We start from the raw sequence: 18,004 nt of genomic DNA, 5'->3' as shown, positions 1-18,004 counted from the left end.
ACAATTACACAACAATGGGAACGCCAAGGTTAGGGATTACCTAGACCATCTTGGAAGTTGGCTCCCACACGTCATTAGAGAGATTTCTGTATTGACAAATATAAGTTTTTTTTTTTTAATTTTTATTTATTTATGATAGTCACACACAGAGAGAGAGAGGCAGAGACACAGGCAGAGGGAGAAGCAGGCTCCATGCACTGGGAGCCTGACATGGGATTCGATCCTGGGTCTCCAGGATCGCGCCCTGGGCCAAAGGCAGGCGCCAAACCGCTGCGCCACCCAGGGATCCCTGACAAATATAAGTTGTGACCTGTAATTTGCATTACTCTAGATCAGTGGTTCTCAGTTGGAGATGCTCAGGGGCCATTTGGTATCATCTGGAGGCATTTTTGGTAGTTCGATTTGGGTGACACTTAGTGGTCTGCCTCTGGCATCTAGTGGGGAGAGGCCAAGGATGCTGCTAAACATCCAACATTGTACAGGACAGGCCCCGCGACAAAGAATTATCCAGCCCAAAGTGTCAAACTGTCGAGGTTAAGAAACCCCTGTCGAGCTTGTTTCTTCAAATTGGAGTCTAAAGCAAGGTAATCATTTTTGAAATTTATTTGCGAAATAATTACTATACACGAGTCTCTTTAAAGCTTACTATTTAGGCATCCTATTCCAAAGGTTGGTGTAAATAATTCTGGTCGGAACTAACTTTACATTGTACTGGCAGGAAGAATTTCTTAGATGGTTTTCTAACAAGATGGATTCCAGTGAGAATCACGCATCTAATCTAAATCCTTAGTAAGCCCGGTGTCAGCTGGAGTGCCAGCTCCCAAAGCACTTGTACTACTGGGTGATAATCTCGAAGTCTACTCATTCTAATCTATTAAAAGCTCATCATTTTTAAGGAAAGAAGATTTTTCACTAAGGCAGTGTTCTTACATGTAGCTAGTTCAACGGAGACACAAACATGTCCTTACATTGTTGGCTTCAGGTTGCAATCCTTAGAAAGTCAGTTTTATGTTGGTATATAGGACTTTTTTTTTTTCTTAAGAAACAGCAGTAGCTAGCTACTAACCCATCGTAAGGCATTCACTGTACAAAGCCACAACAAGTAGTTGGTTTTAGTGGTTCCACAAAAAAACAGTGAAGGATCTGGTTACACTGTGGACAGGAGCTCATGCAGCTGAAAGGTCCCTTTGGCAGTTCTCTGCAAGCGTGGCCGATGCTTTGCTTCTTGGGGCGCTCTGGACTCATCTTCTAACCACATTGTACAGAATTCACATTTGGCTGCCGGGCACTCCAGTAAATTCTTGAGCTCCTGTCCTCTGCCAGGCACTATGGTGTGCACATGCTCTTTCCATTGGGATGTCGGAATAGGTCTCTCAGATGTCATGTGTTCCATATGGAACCTTTTCTACTTGAAATCTGTTCCTTACATCTTCTGTCAGGATGTGGTCCCATCAGCCCACCCCCCCCCCCAGTTGCATAAGTGTAAAACAAAACACAACAACAAAAACCCAGAAAAATAAAATAGCTAGGAATCCCCAGGCCCCACCCTTTCCTTGTGGCCCCTGTCTAGCCCGGAGCACATCCTGTTGCCACGCTTCCAGATCAGTCCACAGTTCTCCTTCCACTTCTCCTAAACACCTGCTTGGTCTAAAATTCTACCCGAGACAGTCTCTCTGTGGCTCCGCATGGTGTCCTATTGGCTTTTTTCACGTACTCACAGTCTGTGGGTGAGCAGGCTGCTTCCTGGTGACCCCTGTATCTCACATGAGGGACTGTCTCCCTGCTCTCTGGATCCATAGTTCCTGGCGCTGTGCCTTGCACATGGAAGTACACAGTAGGTGCACATTAATGGAATACATTTAATTACAATGTGGTTACCTACACAGCAAGAGCCTGTGGCCTCCTCGGGCTTGAGCTTGCCTTCATCTGGGTCTTTTTTTTTTTTTTTCCATCTGGGTTTTGACCTCAGTGTATTTTCAATGACATGCCATAGTGCACAGTTGAGCCCAGGGAGTGTGTGTTGCATGGGCTGGACCCTCCAGGAACACGCGTGCCCTGGTTTTGGAAGCTTGAGCAGTCTAAGGTAACCTGGGAAGTGACAGCTTTGGGGCCAGGCCAGGCCTGGGACCAGGAAGGATGTCGCACGTCACACCAGAAGAGCAACGTGATGGGTGAGAAACACGTTGCATGTACGGTGGAGCTGCGTGGAGGCTTTACAGGACGCAGGCTTGCAGTGGAAATATTTGGAACTATAAACTCTGTAAGCTTTTAGAATCCATTTGTTTCCCTCTCTTTGATCTGATAGAGATGAATAATTTCCTGAAGAGTATCTTTTCTTTCAAAGATGCTAGCGTATGGTTTGTATTAGAGGGGCTTCTTTGAGGAGAACATTAGCCTTACGAAAATAATCATTCACAGCTAGTCCCATTCTGTTTATGGAGAAGTCAGATGCGTTCCAGATGGAGGGGATTGATGTCAAATGACTCTCTTGTAATGAAACTTTTAAAACAGAGACTTCAATTTCTGACTTGTATCAGTAGAGACGTCTCCTCCCAGAAAGTTTTGGTAAGAATCTCTCTCTGTCTTTATGCAAATGTTTTTTTTTCTTTCCTCTGGACAGAATTAAGCCAGTTTGGCAACCCCTGGTGTTACGTACCTTTGGGGAGATAACTAGCCACAGTAGAGGTCAGTAAAGGCTCAGGTGCCCTCCCTACCTCTGGGGAGCAGAGAATGGCGGACGCAAGCCAGAGCCCTGGGCCCTTGCCTGTACTTGTTAGCAAACAGACACTAGAAATGGTTTTGTGAAATCAGTTGAATGCAGTCCCTGCTGTGTTCTTGAGCGCTCGCACCCTCCTCCTAAAGACTTTTGGGGGCTGATGTGACTTTGTCACAAGACAGTGTGACCTGCAGTAGGAACCCGGCATGCAGCCGTTTCAGCCTGGAGCTCAAAGCAGCCTTCCCGACAGACACCACGGCCTCCAGGCCTTTCTGGAGTCTCTGCACCTTGTTCCCACCATAGTGGAGGTGTCTGCGTCCTTCCATGTCACCCCGGGAATCCTCCTCTCTGTTATATTAAGCAACGAGACCACTTGATTAACTCCCCTTACTCATGAACAAAGCTTCTGGTACAGTTTGGAGATGAAGATAGTTGAAGCCTTCAACCCCGCCATCTGGTCTCGGGTTAAATCTAGCTCATTACTTCTAGGATGGCTTTCCCCATTTAGGGCAGAAGCTGCTCCCAGACTGGAGGATTTTTAGTGGTGTGAGCTCACACACAGAGCACGCCCTCGATGCTGCGATGTTTGGAAGTAGATTCCAGATATTACGATGACTTGAATAATCTGGCCTGTGTGGCAGTCAGATGTGGGGCGGAGAGCGTAAGTGCAAGTTTCTCCACGTACCATTCGAAGAGACCCTGTTGGCAGAGGAGCATAGAGGGGCCCCCAGGTGCCACTTGAAGTAGCTGTTGGCCAGAAGCTCCTAATTTTCCCTTGAAGTATGGAGTGGTTTCTCTCTTATGAAATGCTTACTAATGGGAAATCAAAATCGGGTTGTCATGTGTCATGGACTCCTGCCATTCATAGTGCTTTTATTTTTTTTAAAGATTTTAAACATTTTTATTTAAGAGAGAGAGTGCGCAGGAGGAGAGGCAGAGGGAGAAGCACCCTCCCCACTGAGCAGGGAGCCCAATGTGGGACTCAATCTCAGGACCCCCAGGATCATGACCTGAGCTGAAGGCAGACACTTCACCAACTGAGCCCCCCCCAGGTACCCCAACAGAGAGCTTAAAGTGGAGAAGCACAGAACCTCCCTTTAGTAGCATTTAGCCAGCAGCAAACTAACACATTTATAAGCTATAAGATCACTTGACTCAAATAGTGATCCTTCTTCAAGCCTTCCTCTGTGTCCCCATAGCACCTGTTTGTCCTCTGGAGGCATATTACCACGATGTCCTTCAGGTGTCGGAAGAACACAACCCCAGGATTCTGCTTCCATTCGGGGAGGACATTAAGTTAGCATCTCTCAATGCCATGATCATACAATTTGTGTAAAATGATTATTTGCATGAAAGTAGTACTTCTGTGAGATCACAACAGCCTATCTTAGAAGGAGGGAAAGTTTTTCTTCTGTTTAAAAAAAAGAGAGAGAGAGAGGCACCCGGCTGACTCAGCAGTTGAGCGTCTGCCTTCGGCTTGACGTGACCCCAGGGTCCTGGGATCGAGTCCCACAACGGGCTCCCCGCAGGGAGCCTGCTTCTCCCTCTACCTGTGTCTCTGCCTCTCTGTCTCTCATGAATAAATAGATAAAAATCTTTAAAAAAAAAAAAAAGACACAAAACTCTCTCCCCACGCTCCCAAAAAACAGAACTACCCAAACAAGCAACTTGTCATTTTTGTCTTGTGATTTTTTTTTTTAACTTACGACATTGAGCAATCCTTTTATATACTACTGACTGTTTACATATCCTCTTTGATGAAATAATCTGTTTAGATAATTTACCCAGTGGTTTTTTTGTGTTGTTTGTCTTGTTATTGAGTTGTAAGAGTTTTTTAATATACTCTAGGAACAAGTTTTTACCAGGTAGGTAGTTTGCAAATATTTTCTGCTAGTCTATGGTTTCTCCTTTCATTTTCTTCGCAGTGTCTTGAAAATTAGAAGCTTTAGATTCTGATGAAATCTAGTTTATCAGTTTTTAGTTGATAAACTAAAGGTTCGTGCTCTTTGCATGTTTTCTAAGAAGTCTTTCTCTACTTTAAGGTCATAAGGATTTTCTCCTGTTTTCTTTTGGAAGTTTTATGGTTTTAGCCTGTACTTCACATTTATGATCTCTTTTGAGTTGCCTTTTTTACATGGTGTGAGGAAGGCTGTAAGTTATTTTGGTTTCATTTTACGTATTTTTCAGGCACCCGTTTGTTGTTGTTGTTGTTTTGGTTTTTGTTTGTTTTTAAAGATTGGTCGTTTCTCTGTTAAATTATCTTGGCACCTTTTGTGAAGATGAATTGACCGTATACGTGTGGTCTATTTCTGGACTCTTCAAATCCATTGATCTGTATCTCTGTCCTCCCACCAATACCAACCTGTCCTAATAAACTTACACCTTTTTGAAATCTAGTAGTGTGAGTCCTTGAGGTTCTGCTCTTCCTCAACATTGTTGTGACTTTTTTAGGTCCTTTCCATTTCCCTGTAAATCTTGGAATCAGCTTGTCCATTTCCCCATAGAAAGCCCTCCACTCCCTTGACCATTTGTGTGACAAGTGAGCTTTGAAGGACTAAGTCCTGGAATAAACCGTTCATTGCCATTGTCAGGCAAAGGATTTAATTTGTGAGATACTTGCTTTTATTTTATTTTTGCTTTCTCATTTTAATGATCACTTTACCAGCTTTGATATTTAGTATAATGATAACTTTATGAAATGAATTATGAAATCGCCACTATTTCTATTTCCTTAAAACAGTTATGTGTAGTAAGGCCATTAAATATTCCTTAGGAACTGGCAAAACTGTTTGATCAGACCAACCCACCATTTTTGAATAAGTAATTATATTTCATTTTTTATGATTACAATCTATTCAAGTTCTCTTTTTTTTTTTCTTGAATGGATTTCTGTTTTCCTAGGGAATTACATTATTCTGTTTTTCAAGCCTGTCATTATAAGGTGGGATACAGTGTTCCTTTAATGCTGTTAAACCTCTTATCTCAGATTATGTGGAAGAGCTTCTTAAAAGTTGTAAATGATTAGGATCTCGTTTTTATTATGTTACAGCTCAGGAAGGTCGCCTGTCCTGTTGCTGCTTTGGGGGAATTTACTGAGGTTTTTCCTTCTCTTTCTATTGGAGACAATATTTAAGACCCATTTTTTTATAACTAACGGATACTTGGCAGGGCACTTTGATTTATCATCTTATTACAGTGTTCGTATCATCTGTGTCCTTACTTATTTTTAATTTTCTTGCTGTGATTTGTTTTCAGGGCAAGTTTATTCGAATCAACTTTGATGTAACTGGCTATATTGTTGGGGCCAACATTGAAACGTGTATCCTTTTCATAATAACATAATCCAAACTAAAGAGGGATTTCATCTTTGTCTAGCCTTGAGGTGACCCTCTGGCATCACTGCCATCACCACCCAGATGATCAGCCTGAAGCCCGGAGAGATGGTAACCTGGTCAGATACTTCCAGCTGAGGAATGTTAATCCCTCAGCATTGTTTTGTTGGTGGGGTTTGTTTTTAACACCAGGTCCTACCCTGTTCACAGGGCGGGGGCAGTGGAGAGGACCTCCAGGTGAAGCCCATCCTATTGAACCACCCTTCAGTTTCCTGTTGGGTGTCGGGTTAGCCCTTTATTACCATCTGCTTCTGGTAGTATTGGGATGGGCACATACCCCCAAGACAAGCCTTGTAAAAGTACAGAGTTCTACTAGTTTTGGTTAGTGTTACACAGAATAAGACCAGAGGAAAAACAAATGTCCAACACATAAAATAGTCCTAGGAAATGTCACATGCCTCAAGTGGCCGTCAGAAATGCTCAGTCTACGTAGAATTAACTTGATTAGAGAAATAACAGAAATGATTCTGAATGATAGTGTGACAGTTAGGAAGGAGACAGGTGACAGTTCTCAGCTACTTCTGGCAAGTGCCAGAGATTCAGTGATAGAAATAAAACGTTTCCAGGTGAGGGGTGCCACAGCTGACTCTGGAGAAGCAGCCAGAGGAGGCCAGTGGTTCACCAGGTCGGGGTGCTCTCAAGAGTATTTGGGAAGTCCGAGCAAGACCGTGGATGTAGAGGGGCCGGCGCCACTTGCATGAGGGTTTCTGTGAGGGGTCCTTGGGGGGCATGGGCCAAGCACATGGGTTGTGGGGTTGAACCGAGCTTTGATTCCTGACTCTGCCTCCAACAGCTCAGCTTCCTTTTTACAGCTTCTTAGAGTTCCTGGTTTAGCGCTGTGTTCTTTGAAAATAACTCGGATTAGGAGTATGGGTGGGGTGGAGTGGGGCGAGGGAAGCACCCTGATCTTCTATCCCCCTCCCATCCACCATTCTCGCAGATTAGCTAGGGACATGAGTGCCTGAATTTTCCTTTTTCACTTACCATTTTTCATCATTCAGAGTGGTTAATCACAGGAGGGTTAATATATATCCCAGAAAGAAAATGTTTTATGCCTTACATTTGTATAGACTCAGAGGGGAGGCCACCTTTTCTATTCCATCCTTAACCATCCTCACTCAGACCTTCTGGAAAAATCTCGTGCTGTTCGTCAAGCAAAAGATGAGCGTACTTTTCATATCTTTTACCAGTTGTTATCTGGAGCAGGAGAACACCTAAAGTGTAAGTTCTAAAGTTTCTTACTATTTTATACTTATTTGAGTTTTTTTTTTTTTTTTAGTAATAATTTTATTGAAAGAGAACATTTTGGGGAAACAGTACAGTTGACCCTCAGAACAAATGGTGGTGGTGCTAGAGGCACCACTCCCTGCACCGTCACAAATCTGCAAATAACTTGTGACTTCTCCAGAAGTTAACTATGAGAGCCTATGATGGACTAGAAGGCTTACCGATCACCAGTCCTTTAATGCGTATTTTGTATGTTCTGTGTATTATATGCTGTATTCTTACAATAAAGGAAATAGAGGAAGAAATGCTAAGAAAACCATAAGGAAGAAAGCACACATTTACAGAACCGTATTCTATCAGAAAACACTCGTGCGCAGGTGGACCCATGCCGCTCAGACCCATGGGGTTCCAGGGTTGACTGTCATTTGTATACACACCAAATGGAAATGAAATTTAACCTCCATTCCATGGGATAAATACTTTATTTTAAATGGCAGTTACATGGCTCGTGTTACATTATTTTCAGTATGTATATTTCTTTTCTTTAAAAAAGTTTCAGGGGTGCCTGGGTGGCTCAATTGGTTAAATGTCTGCCTTCAGCTCAGGTCATGATTCTGGGGTCCTGGGATCAAGCTCTGCATTGGGCCCCCTGTTCAATGAGGAGTCTGCTTCTCCTCCTCCCTCTGCCTGTCGCTCCACTTGCTTGTGCTCTCTCTCAAATAAATAATAAGTAAAGAAATAAGTTTTAAATTAGAGGACAAATGATGGAGTTTTATACAAGTTCTGTTTCAACATTTACAAGGATAAAAAGTCAGAAAAAAAATTATAAAATTAAGTTAAATATTTTTGTTCCCAGGCTTATAACAGAAAATATATGCTATGCTTCCACTAGTACAAGAAGGAGCTTATCATGGACTTTTATTTTGTCACAAATCCTAAGGACTGGAAGCTTAGGGACTGGGTGGGGCAAGGTTCCCAAGCAGAAATTTGCTGGATCAGAGATATTTGAGGGTGAGGGGAGGATGTACAACTTCCTGATTCCTTCTCTGCGACATTACATATGTTCTCCAGAGATACCAACAGACACAGGCTTCGTACTGCTTTTGTCATATAGGGTCCAGGCTCTTGCTAATAACCACAGATACCTGTGCAGGCGTTGAGCCCAGAAATGAGACCAAGACATGCAAGAAAAAGTAAGAGTCACTGCTGTTAGAAACTAAGCATTCAAGCCGATGACCATGTGTAATGCTGGAGAGGAGGACACCCGCAGGCTTTCAGACTGGCAGTAACTCTGTGCTAGTAATGTGAATTAAAAAAAAAGGGGGGGATCAAAGTGTTAAAAGAAGGAGGTAGGAAAAGAAAGCAGTCAGTACCCAGAGCAGGTGTAAGAATTAAGAGAGGTGTGCTCGCAGAAATTCTCTGCAGGAGAGCACATGGTAACATCCCATGTGAGGGGAGAGAGCCCTGTCTGTGCTCATCCCTCCTGAGAAACATCCCACTGCTCTCTTAAGTTCTAACTCATGGACCCTAAAGCATCAGTGGTCAATGGGGGTGGCCGTTAGAATAGCCTGTCATAAATAGGGGTTGTGCATCACCCGCAAAGGCAAATTCACTACCGGACAAACTGGCTCAAGAGAAAGGGTTTCAGAGCATTGGCTGGGCTGGAAGTCTGTACCTTCGACATGAGGGTCTTCAGGTCCATGTCGCTATCAACTGCTTCGCTGAAGGACACCTGGGGGCCTCAGTTGGTGAAGCATCTGCCTTCAGCTCAGGTCATGATCTCAGGGTCCTGGGATGGAGTCCTGCATCGGGCTCCCTGCTAAGCAGGGTGTCTGCTTCTCCTTCTCCCTCTGCCCCTTGCCCTGCTTGTGCTCGCTCTTTCTCTCTCCTGCTTTCTCTCAAATAAAATCTTAAAAAAATAAAATGAATCTGCAAAGAAAGAACAGATATGGCAGGAAACTGTGCGTGGTAGTGAGGATCAGCCCAGGTGGGTGTGTTTGGTCTGCAGGGGCATTAAACTGTAACTTATTTCTGTTTTCTTCTAGCGGATTTGCTCCTCGAAGGATTTAATAACTACAGATTCCTCTCCAACGGCTATATTCCCATCCCGGGACAGCAAGACAAGGACAACTTTCAGGAGACCATGGAAGCGATGCACATCATGGGCTTCTCTCACGAGGAGATTCTGTGTATGTGGGGTTTCCCTGAGTCTCTGCTGCCCACTTAAATAGGACTCACGGGGGTGGAGAACAAAAGCCAGGAAACAACCAAGGAAATAACAAGAACCACCTGTATGAGTTCCTGGGACCTGAGATACTGAAAAGTTCCATGTAGCTGCTTTTGAGCACAAAATAAATGAGGAGATATCTTTACTACATTCTGATGCAATAATTTTGTTTTTTTTCTTTTTATGTCCTTATAAAGCAATGCTTAAAGTAGTGTCATCAGTGCTACAGTTCGGAAATATTTCTTTCAAAAAGGAGCGAAATACTGATCAAGCATCCATGCCAGAGAACACAGGTAAGCGGACCAGTAGGGATTTTGTTTGTGTTTGGACATTTGTTGTTGTGTTGTGGTGGTGGTGGTGTCACAAGCGCATGTTGTGATGTGAGTGTAAACGTGTTCCTGAGGCTTTCCTGCAAGCTGTCGGGAGCAGAGTGGGGGCCTGCAAGCCCACATGGAGGCCGACCAGTTCCGTGAGTGAGGGGCAAGCCAGACTGGCAGTGGAGACCCGGCCCCAGCACTGGGGGTGCATTGGGAACTGGGGCCAGTAGACCACGAGCTGTGGAGAACACGCGGCTCATCGGAATGGGGGCTGCAGGTGTAGAATCTGGCCAGTTGTTCCCTTGCCGGGAATAGAGGCCTGTGTTTCCAGATGTTATTTTTCAAGGAAATCCAGATTTTAATATGAAACCTTCCAGCTTTGAAATGTTAAATGTGGACTTAACTCTCCTGTGTACCATCGGTGGGTTCTAAGACTCCGTGACTTACATTAAACAACCCAGAATTAGTATCTGCGGCCTGCCTCCTATGATCTAAGAATGGGTACTGTTCATTTGAAAGGATGAAGGCCTAAACCTTGTCCTCCTTTAAGACTTACTCAGTTTATTTCTTGATAAGGCTTCTTAGGGAGGATGTTGTGACCAGATCGTAGGTAGAAGTCTAGTATTTAGGAGACTTTTCACGCTCTAGTTGCACAGAAACTCTGCCATCTTCTTGGGATGAACGTGATGGAGTTCACTCGGGCCATCCTCACCCCCCGGATCAAGGTCGGCCGAGACTATGTGCAGAAAGCCCAGACCAAAGAACAAGTGAGTTTAGCATTGTCGTTACCCATTTGTTTGAATGACAAACCGGCGTCCTAAGACCCTCCGCTTTGGCGAGTAACAGACATTAATGAAAGCTCTCCGTAGCAGGTGTTTCTTGGTACCGTGTATTTTATTCTTATACAGTGTTCTCTTTCTCAGACATATTTTAAAGGTGACTGTTTAAAAAGTAAATGTGAAATGTCACCCTAGATTTTCCCCAGGTCAATAGATCATCTAGGAGGACAAAGCGGTAGATGCCCGTTCCTTGGTGGGGCACAGTGTCCCCTGGTCCCTGTGTGGGTGGCCCCAGCACCAAAGATGTAGGAGTCAGGCGCACCCATCTCATGGCAGACTCCTTTCAGACTAGATAGGCCGCACAGAGCCCTGAGGGCATAGGGACAGGCTTATTTCTCCTGGGCATCTTCACCTTTCCCCTAAATCTCTAGTGTACAGTTATCTCTAGCGTACAGTTCTAGTGTACAGTTCTCCATTGAACTAATGCCCTCCGTTGCCATATAAAATCAAGACACGATTAAGTAGCAAGGGCTCTTTTAGGTTTCGGGAGTGCTATAGAACAGTTAAGCTCCAGATGACACCCTGTAAGGCTTTGCTGAGATCGTTTCCAGAACAAATAGTTGATACTGTCTAATTCTAGGCAGATTTTGCGGTAGAAGCATTGGCAAAAGCTACCTATGAGCGGCTCTTCCGTTGGCTCGTTCACCGTATCAACAAAGCTCTGGACAGGACCAAGCGTCAGGGCGCATCTTTTATTGGAATCCTGGATATCGCTGGATTCGAAATATTTGAGGTATGTCACTCTGTCACCATGTCACTCTCTTTCCTTCCCTCCCCCTCCTATTTTTTATTCTTCCAATAAATATTAATGCAGGTCCCCTGTGTGCCAGGTGCAGCACCAAGCAAGGGCCATAATGGCAGAGAAGCAGGTGTGGTCCCCACCTTTCTAGGGGTGCTGTGAGGAAGACCTGGGGGGGCAGCTATAGAAGCAGAATCATGGAGGGGGGGTTCTCTGCAGCGCTAATAGGTGAGCATCGTGGAGGAGACCCCCCCCCCCAGCCTCAGTAGGGTTTCCCAGCATAATGAGAGTAAGCCCAGAGATCTTGGACAGGAGAGCATTTGTCAAATGCTAGAAACTGCTAGAAAGCCAGCGTGGCAGAGACTCAGCTGATGGAGGGTGAGGGCAGTAGTGGACAGATGGAGGACCTCAGAAAGATCGTGAAAGATCATGCTCCGTGTCCTGAAGATCCAGCCGAAGCATCTGACAGTGGATTGCTGTGTATTTCGCTGTCGCTCTGACCGATGTGTCCACACACCCTGCATCCATTCCAGGTGTGTAGACACACATCCACTGTGGTTTTGCAAGAAAGGCAATGCACTTTTGGGCTCCTAAAAATGTGTCTCTTTGATGGACTGACTGTATGATTGGGGACAAATACTACATTAAACTCGCCTTGGGATCGGTGTACCACGTTGGCCGCTTCTGTGAGAGGAATGGCCTTGCTTTAAAATGAACTCCTTTAAAATACTCAGTTTTGCCCAAAAAGATCAGAACTGTTACCAATCCAAGCACTTTTATCCACTGAGTGCCACTGTGCAAGATTGCGTTGACATGTACCGATTCATTTAAAAAAAAAAAAAAAAAAAAAAAACCTTGAGAAATTGTGGAAGGCGGCTAGCTACGTGTCACATTTAAAAAAAAAAAAATCTGTCGCCTTCCTCTACATAATCAGATACAACAAAAGAAAAGATCCCCGATTCTAACTACAATGTAAACATAAGATTCCAAAGAATCAGGTGAAGAAGAAATGGGCATGATGTAGTTGAAGGCAATCTCCGGGTGCTACCAAGAAACAACAGAGCAAATGTGCCTTGTTCTCCTATGGGAAATTCTGCATCGTAAAGGTGTAAATCTTCCCCAGATTATCTCTAAGTCGAACATACGTGTTCAAAGCCCATCGGTGGGAATTTTAAGGGGCCGGAGAGGACAAAGCCACCTTCTTCTAAAACCAACTTGAAAACAATTAATGAAAAATAATAGTAAAATTCTGGAAAATGAAAAGGATATGAAATGATGTGAAACATTATAAAGCTGTAGAACTAGAAGTATGGTTTTGACCTATGAATATACAGACAGGAGAAAAATATAAGAAGCTAAAGATGCAGAATTGTTTAGCCAACGTTATTTGTTCTGGGGAAAGAACGGGAAAAGCCTAAATGTCCACCATGAGGAAATTGGCTAAAGCAGTTACAGCATTTCCATACAGCGGAATGCTGGGGACCCGTTATAAAGAAGGAGGTGCCTTTATTTACTCACATGGAAAGACCTCAAGGCACATTAAGTTTTAAAGAAAAGTTGGTAACACACACACCTACGTTCCCAGACATCTCTGGAAGGGTCCTGAGAAGCAGGTGTCAGCGGCTGACCACAGGGAGCACAAGCAGATGACGGGACACGAGACGTGGCATCACTGCTCTTCATCCATTTGTAATTGCACACTCTGCGTGACCATTGTAGGAACCAATGATATAAAACCATAGCTGGCAGCTTAAATATGGAAAAGCAGAAATCTAATTTGTTATGAAATGTCGTTGCACACAGCCGCCCAGGCTGAAGGGAGCAGTAAGGTCTCCTGATCCTAAGGCAGGACAACATCCATGTACTGAGATGTGACTAAGCACCACCGGCGGTCCTCATGCTTCCCGGAGACATGGTGCGGAGCACAGCCAACAGCGCTGCCCTCCGAGCGTGGCCTCCTGAAACAATGTCACAGCTCTGGCGGGGCGGAGGCCGTAGTGGCTTCTTCTGGCTGTGAATCTATTCTTGGAGTTGATTTGCACCTTCCCTGAAGGGAATAGCCCTCTTTCTATGGAAAGAGGTTATTTACAGGCATGTGCTGCTCGAGCACAGCGTGGAGGCCAGACAAGGGGTTGAGGGCCTCTAACATATAAAGTGATCACTTGTAAAAGTTAGAGCCCCCAATCCCTCCATCCCTTCACCTCTTCCCCAATCCCCCCTCCACTCTTCTATCCCCCATCCCTCCATTCCTTAGGCCCTCCACCCCTCCATCCCTCCATCTCTCCACTCCTCGGCCCCTCACCCTCCCACCCCCCCCATCCCTCCACCCCATCAGCAGCCTAGTGGAGAAATGGGCAGACTTTGCAGAGAAGGAAACAGCCGTGTCTATAACACGGGAAAAGTGTTCAAGTTCACTTCCTGAGGGCCACACGCTAGCACTGTTTCTGCTGAATTGTCACGAGCAGACAAGGCTGTATCAGGTCCAGGTGTGCAGTTTGATTCGATACTGCTGTACAGACACCACTCAGGGCTCAGGCCATGAGCGTGGTCACCCTCGGTCATCGCACAGCGTGGCCGCTGCTAAGGGACAGGAAGGCGTTGAGAGGCAGCCTGGAGCCTCACACGTCCTGAGGGGTCTTGTCGGGCCCGGCCAGAATCTCATCAGTGTCCCTGTGAACTAACAGGACTTCTCTGAAGCTGCCCCAGAGTCCACGGCTGAAGAGAAGATGGGACAGGAGCACGTCCACAATCTCCCTCCTCCCAGCTTAGGGACGCATGTGCCACGCGGCCTCTGGCCTTCCTGAGCCTTTGGTTTTCTTCCTTTTCCCTCTGCCTTTCTTGCTGCTTCTTTCACTTCTTTCCGTGAACCTTGTAGCAGTAGGATTGGAGTTGTCTTCTGTGTCGATCATGTACTTAGCGCAGCAAGTTGAGCGTTTTGGTGAAGTCGCCGGGCCCGGGCCATGGGCGGGGGAGAAAGACACAGGGACGGGCTGAGGCCCCTGGGCTCAGTCACCCTCATCACATGGAGCCGGTGACATGGTGGGCCCCTGGCTGAGAGCGTCCATGTAGGTGGCTCATGTTCGTGTTCTTCCTCCCTCTCTCCCCACATTTGGAATCCCCACCTGCAGCTCAACTCGTTCGAGCAACTGTGCATCAACTACACCAACGAGAAGCTGCAGCAGCTCTTCAACCACACCATGTTCATCCTGGAGCAGGAGGAGTACCAGCGCGAGGGCATCGAGTGGAGCTTCATTGACTTTGGCCTCGACCTGCAGCCCTGCATTGACCTCATCGAGAGACCCGTAAGGGCGCGTTCCACTCTGGCGCAGGCAGGGCTTCCAGGCAGTTCTGGCACTAACCCCCGCTAATTAACCTCTTAAAAAAAAAAAGTGGGCTCCACGCCCAGCATGGGGCTCGAACTCACAAGCGTGAGGTTAAGAGTTGCTTACTCTACCCACAAACCTAGACAGCAATCCCCCTACCCCCCACCCCAGGCAAGTAGCCTTAAGACAATTTTCTGACATCAATGCTGTAGGAAGGTGCTACTTTGATAAAATACGTATTTAAAAAGTAAGCAAGCAGCCAGGGAGGCTCATCCTCAGCCCTCCTACGTGTGAGCCTGTGGCTCACAAACCACCGTCCACAGTGCGTCCTGCCCCCTCCCCGCTCAGCCCATCTCCCTACACCTGCCAGGGCCACAGAGGCCGCTGCCATTGGCCTAGGGCAAGACAGGGCATCCAGACTTGTTCACATAACTAAAGCTTACCCCGGGGGAGTATAAAGGCCTTATTTTGGCAGGGTTCTTTTTTCTAATTTGAAGTTTCAGGGGTTTTTTTGGGCAGATTTTTTTTTCTTTTAATACTATTTATTTGAGAGAGAGCACACAAGCAGGGAGAGGGGCAAAGGGAGAGGGAGAAGCAAGCCCCTCTTGAAGCAGGGAGCCCAATATGGGCCTTGGTCCCAGGACCCCGAGATCATGACCTGAGCCAAAGGCAGATGCTTTACCGACTGAGCCCCCCAGGCTCCCAGGGCAGATGTATTTTTTACAGCAAGTTTAGCAAGCATCAGGCATTCTTTCCCTTTTGGCTTAGTGTTAACACAGAAATACACAGGACTGAGACGCCTGGGTGGCTCAGTTGATTAAGCGTCTGCCTTTGCCTCAGGTCATGACCCTAGGGTCCTGGAATCAAGCCCCACATTGGGCTTCCTGCTTAGTGGGGAGCCTGCTTCTCCGTCTCCCTCTCCCTCTCTCCCTCTCTCTCTCTCTCTCTCTCTCTCTTAAGTGAATAAACTCTTTTAAAAAAGAAATACAGGACCACGTAGAACTCATTCACTCATGATCTCAAACAAATAATGACTTGGCTGTTTTCCCTGGCAGTCAGGAAGCTCAGCAAGCCGCTTATAGAACACCTGATGCTGCCTCCGGCCTCAGATGGAAAGTCTCCCAGATTTCCAGCTCTGTAGAAATCCCCAATTAAAGGAGAAGCGGTAACAAAGGACTTGACATTGAAGGATGGAGTAGCAAAAATAAAAAGACCTAACCGTGGACATTCATAATCGTGCTGTCACTGAGCCGTTTAGGAAAGATTAAATTACATTTGGGATCCTATTTCAGAATTTAGGAATATTTTCATTGAGAGGGATTAAAACGTAAAAATGATGGTAGAAAGATGAATGTGTCCTTATTAATGTTAATACAGATTTTTTTTTCTTAAGATTTAATTTATTCATGAGAGACACAGAGAGAGGCAGAGATACAGGCAGAGGGAGAAGCAGGCTCCCTGCGGGGAGCCCAATGCGAGACTCAATCCCAGGACCTCAGGATCACGACCTGAGCCAAAGGCAGACACTCAACTGCTGAGCCCCCAGGCATCCCTTTACGGATCTTCAGAGTCTGGTGAATGAGGCATATTGACTTACCTACCTCTCTGAGATCACCTGAATCCTGCCTGCCTTGGATTATTGCTCTTCGAGCTGCTCTGAGTCCTAGCAGTTCTTTCAGGACCAGTTAGCCATCCAGGGCTCATTGCAGGACCCCGGCTCCTCCCTGCTGGCCTCTGTGAAGTCAGTCACTGCCTTCCTCTGACCACACGGTCACATTGACTCCCCTGTGCGTTATCCTCTGCTTTGAAGCCGGCTCATTCCCAATGGCCACAAAGGCCACAGGAGTTGAAGCAAACAGCTGATTTCGTAGGCATGCCCCAGAATTGCCTCACTCAGCCTCGTATCACTCACCCCCGTATTGAGGGGGTGATAGTGAGGGATGACCCAGAAGCATTGACCTAGGCCTTCCCAATCAAAGCATTCATGCTGCTTTCACGCACTGTCTACTTGCCTCCAAGGGGGACGTCTGGGCACAAACTCTATGCTTTTTCTTTATTGAGCCATAAGTCACGTGCCCTAAAATCCACTCTTCACAGGAGCAGCTCAGTGTTTTCCATATGTGTCACCCTACTGCCTAATGGCACATATTCATCGTCCTAGGCAGAGACGTCGGGCCCTCTCCTGCCCCCGGCTACACAGATCCACTCTCTGTCATTCTTTCTGGGCCTCTCTTCAGTGAACTAGTTGAGTGAGATAAAATAGCCTCCCAAGTATTGGTTGAAATAAAAACGTAAAACAATTGATAACCTATTATTACCCCACCTTTTATATCCCCTACGATACGCTCGTTTCACTCTTGCACCAAGCATGAAGTGACACATTTTATTTCATCATCCCTTAAACAGGAAATTAAATCAATTAAGAGTTAAGATGCTGGAAGTGTTCCATCTAGGTGAGGTGTGCTTTTGTTTTGATTTTAATTTTTAAAAACTTCCCTTTATCTTGCACCTGCTGCCTCCTTCTGGCAGCCACGCTTTGTTCTGGTGGAGGTTTTAGGGTAATTAATCTGGCCAGTCATCAGATGTCAATATTTTGCTCTGTCTCTCCACTCCTGGCTCCTTACCGGAATCTTTTATTTGCTGCTTTTGGGGGAACTCGTTGACTTAAAATTTGGAGATCTGTAAGTTTTCCAGAGTAAGTGACTCCCCCCTTCCTCAGCAGCTCAATCCTCTGCCTGAGTCATCGATCTGGTATCTCTGTGACATGCTGTCCTGGCGGCTCAGTTTCCTAGATCTTCCTAAAACTCTTAATCATTTTAGAAGTTAAGCTGCCAAGCGCAATGGCCAAGAGCATCCTGGTGGCGCCACACTTGTCCACTCTCGCTGCCTCTTGTTATCAGGCTAACCCCCCCGGTGTGCTGGCCCTTTTGGATGAAGAGTGCTGGTTCCCGAAGGCCACAGACAAAACCTTTGTTGAAAAACTAGTTCAAGAGCAAGGCTCTCACTCCAAGTTCCAGAAACCCCGGCAACTGAAAGACAGAGCTGACTTCTGCATCATCCATTATGCGGGCAAGGTAAGGGCCAGGTGACTGTTACCTGTGGCTGGAAACGTTGGTGCGTCCGATGATGCTGATGACAGATGTCCTGATAAATGGTCGCTAACCCTAAATGTCGTGCATGTTATGAATGCATGGCCCTCAACACGGGCCACTCGTCCGGTGGTT

The 18,004-nt window shown here is 46.0% G+C and overlaps 1 protein-coding gene across 18 annotated transcripts in view; it reads left to right on the top strand.

Moving 5' to 3' along the window:
* The window catches only part of MYH10 (myosin heavy chain 10), a 123,863-nt gene that overhangs the window by 54,400 nt on the left and 51,459 nt on the right, over window positions 1–18,004 (top strand). For all 18 annotated transcript variants that reach the window (XM_026005481.2, XM_026005487.2, XM_026005483.2 and 15 more), the window contains 8 exons: window positions 5,972–6,035; window positions 7,231–7,329; window positions 9,381–9,524; window positions 9,760–9,855; window positions 10,528–10,646; window positions 11,299–11,451; window positions 14,586–14,759; window positions 17,681–17,854. In XM_026005481.2, the coding sequence (XP_025861266.1) occupies window positions 5,972–6,035; window positions 7,231–7,329; window positions 9,381–9,524; window positions 9,760–9,855; window positions 10,528–10,646; window positions 11,299–11,451; window positions 14,586–14,759; window positions 17,681–17,854 (1,023 nt within the window). The remainder of the gene's footprint in view (window positions 1–5,971; window positions 6,036–7,230; window positions 7,330–9,380; window positions 9,525–9,759; window positions 9,856–10,527; window positions 10,647–11,298; window positions 11,452–14,585; window positions 14,760–17,680; window positions 17,855–18,004) is intronic.

This window comes from Vulpes vulpes, chromosome 12, assembly GCF_048418805.1.
Source record: "Vulpes vulpes isolate BD-2025 chromosome 12, VulVul3, whole genome shotgun sequence".
Classification (NCBI taxonomy): domain Eukaryota; kingdom Metazoa; phylum Chordata; class Mammalia; order Carnivora; family Canidae; genus Vulpes; species Vulpes vulpes.
Note: the sequence above shows the minus strand (reverse complement) of the source record. Positions and strands in the feature narration are given on the sequence as shown.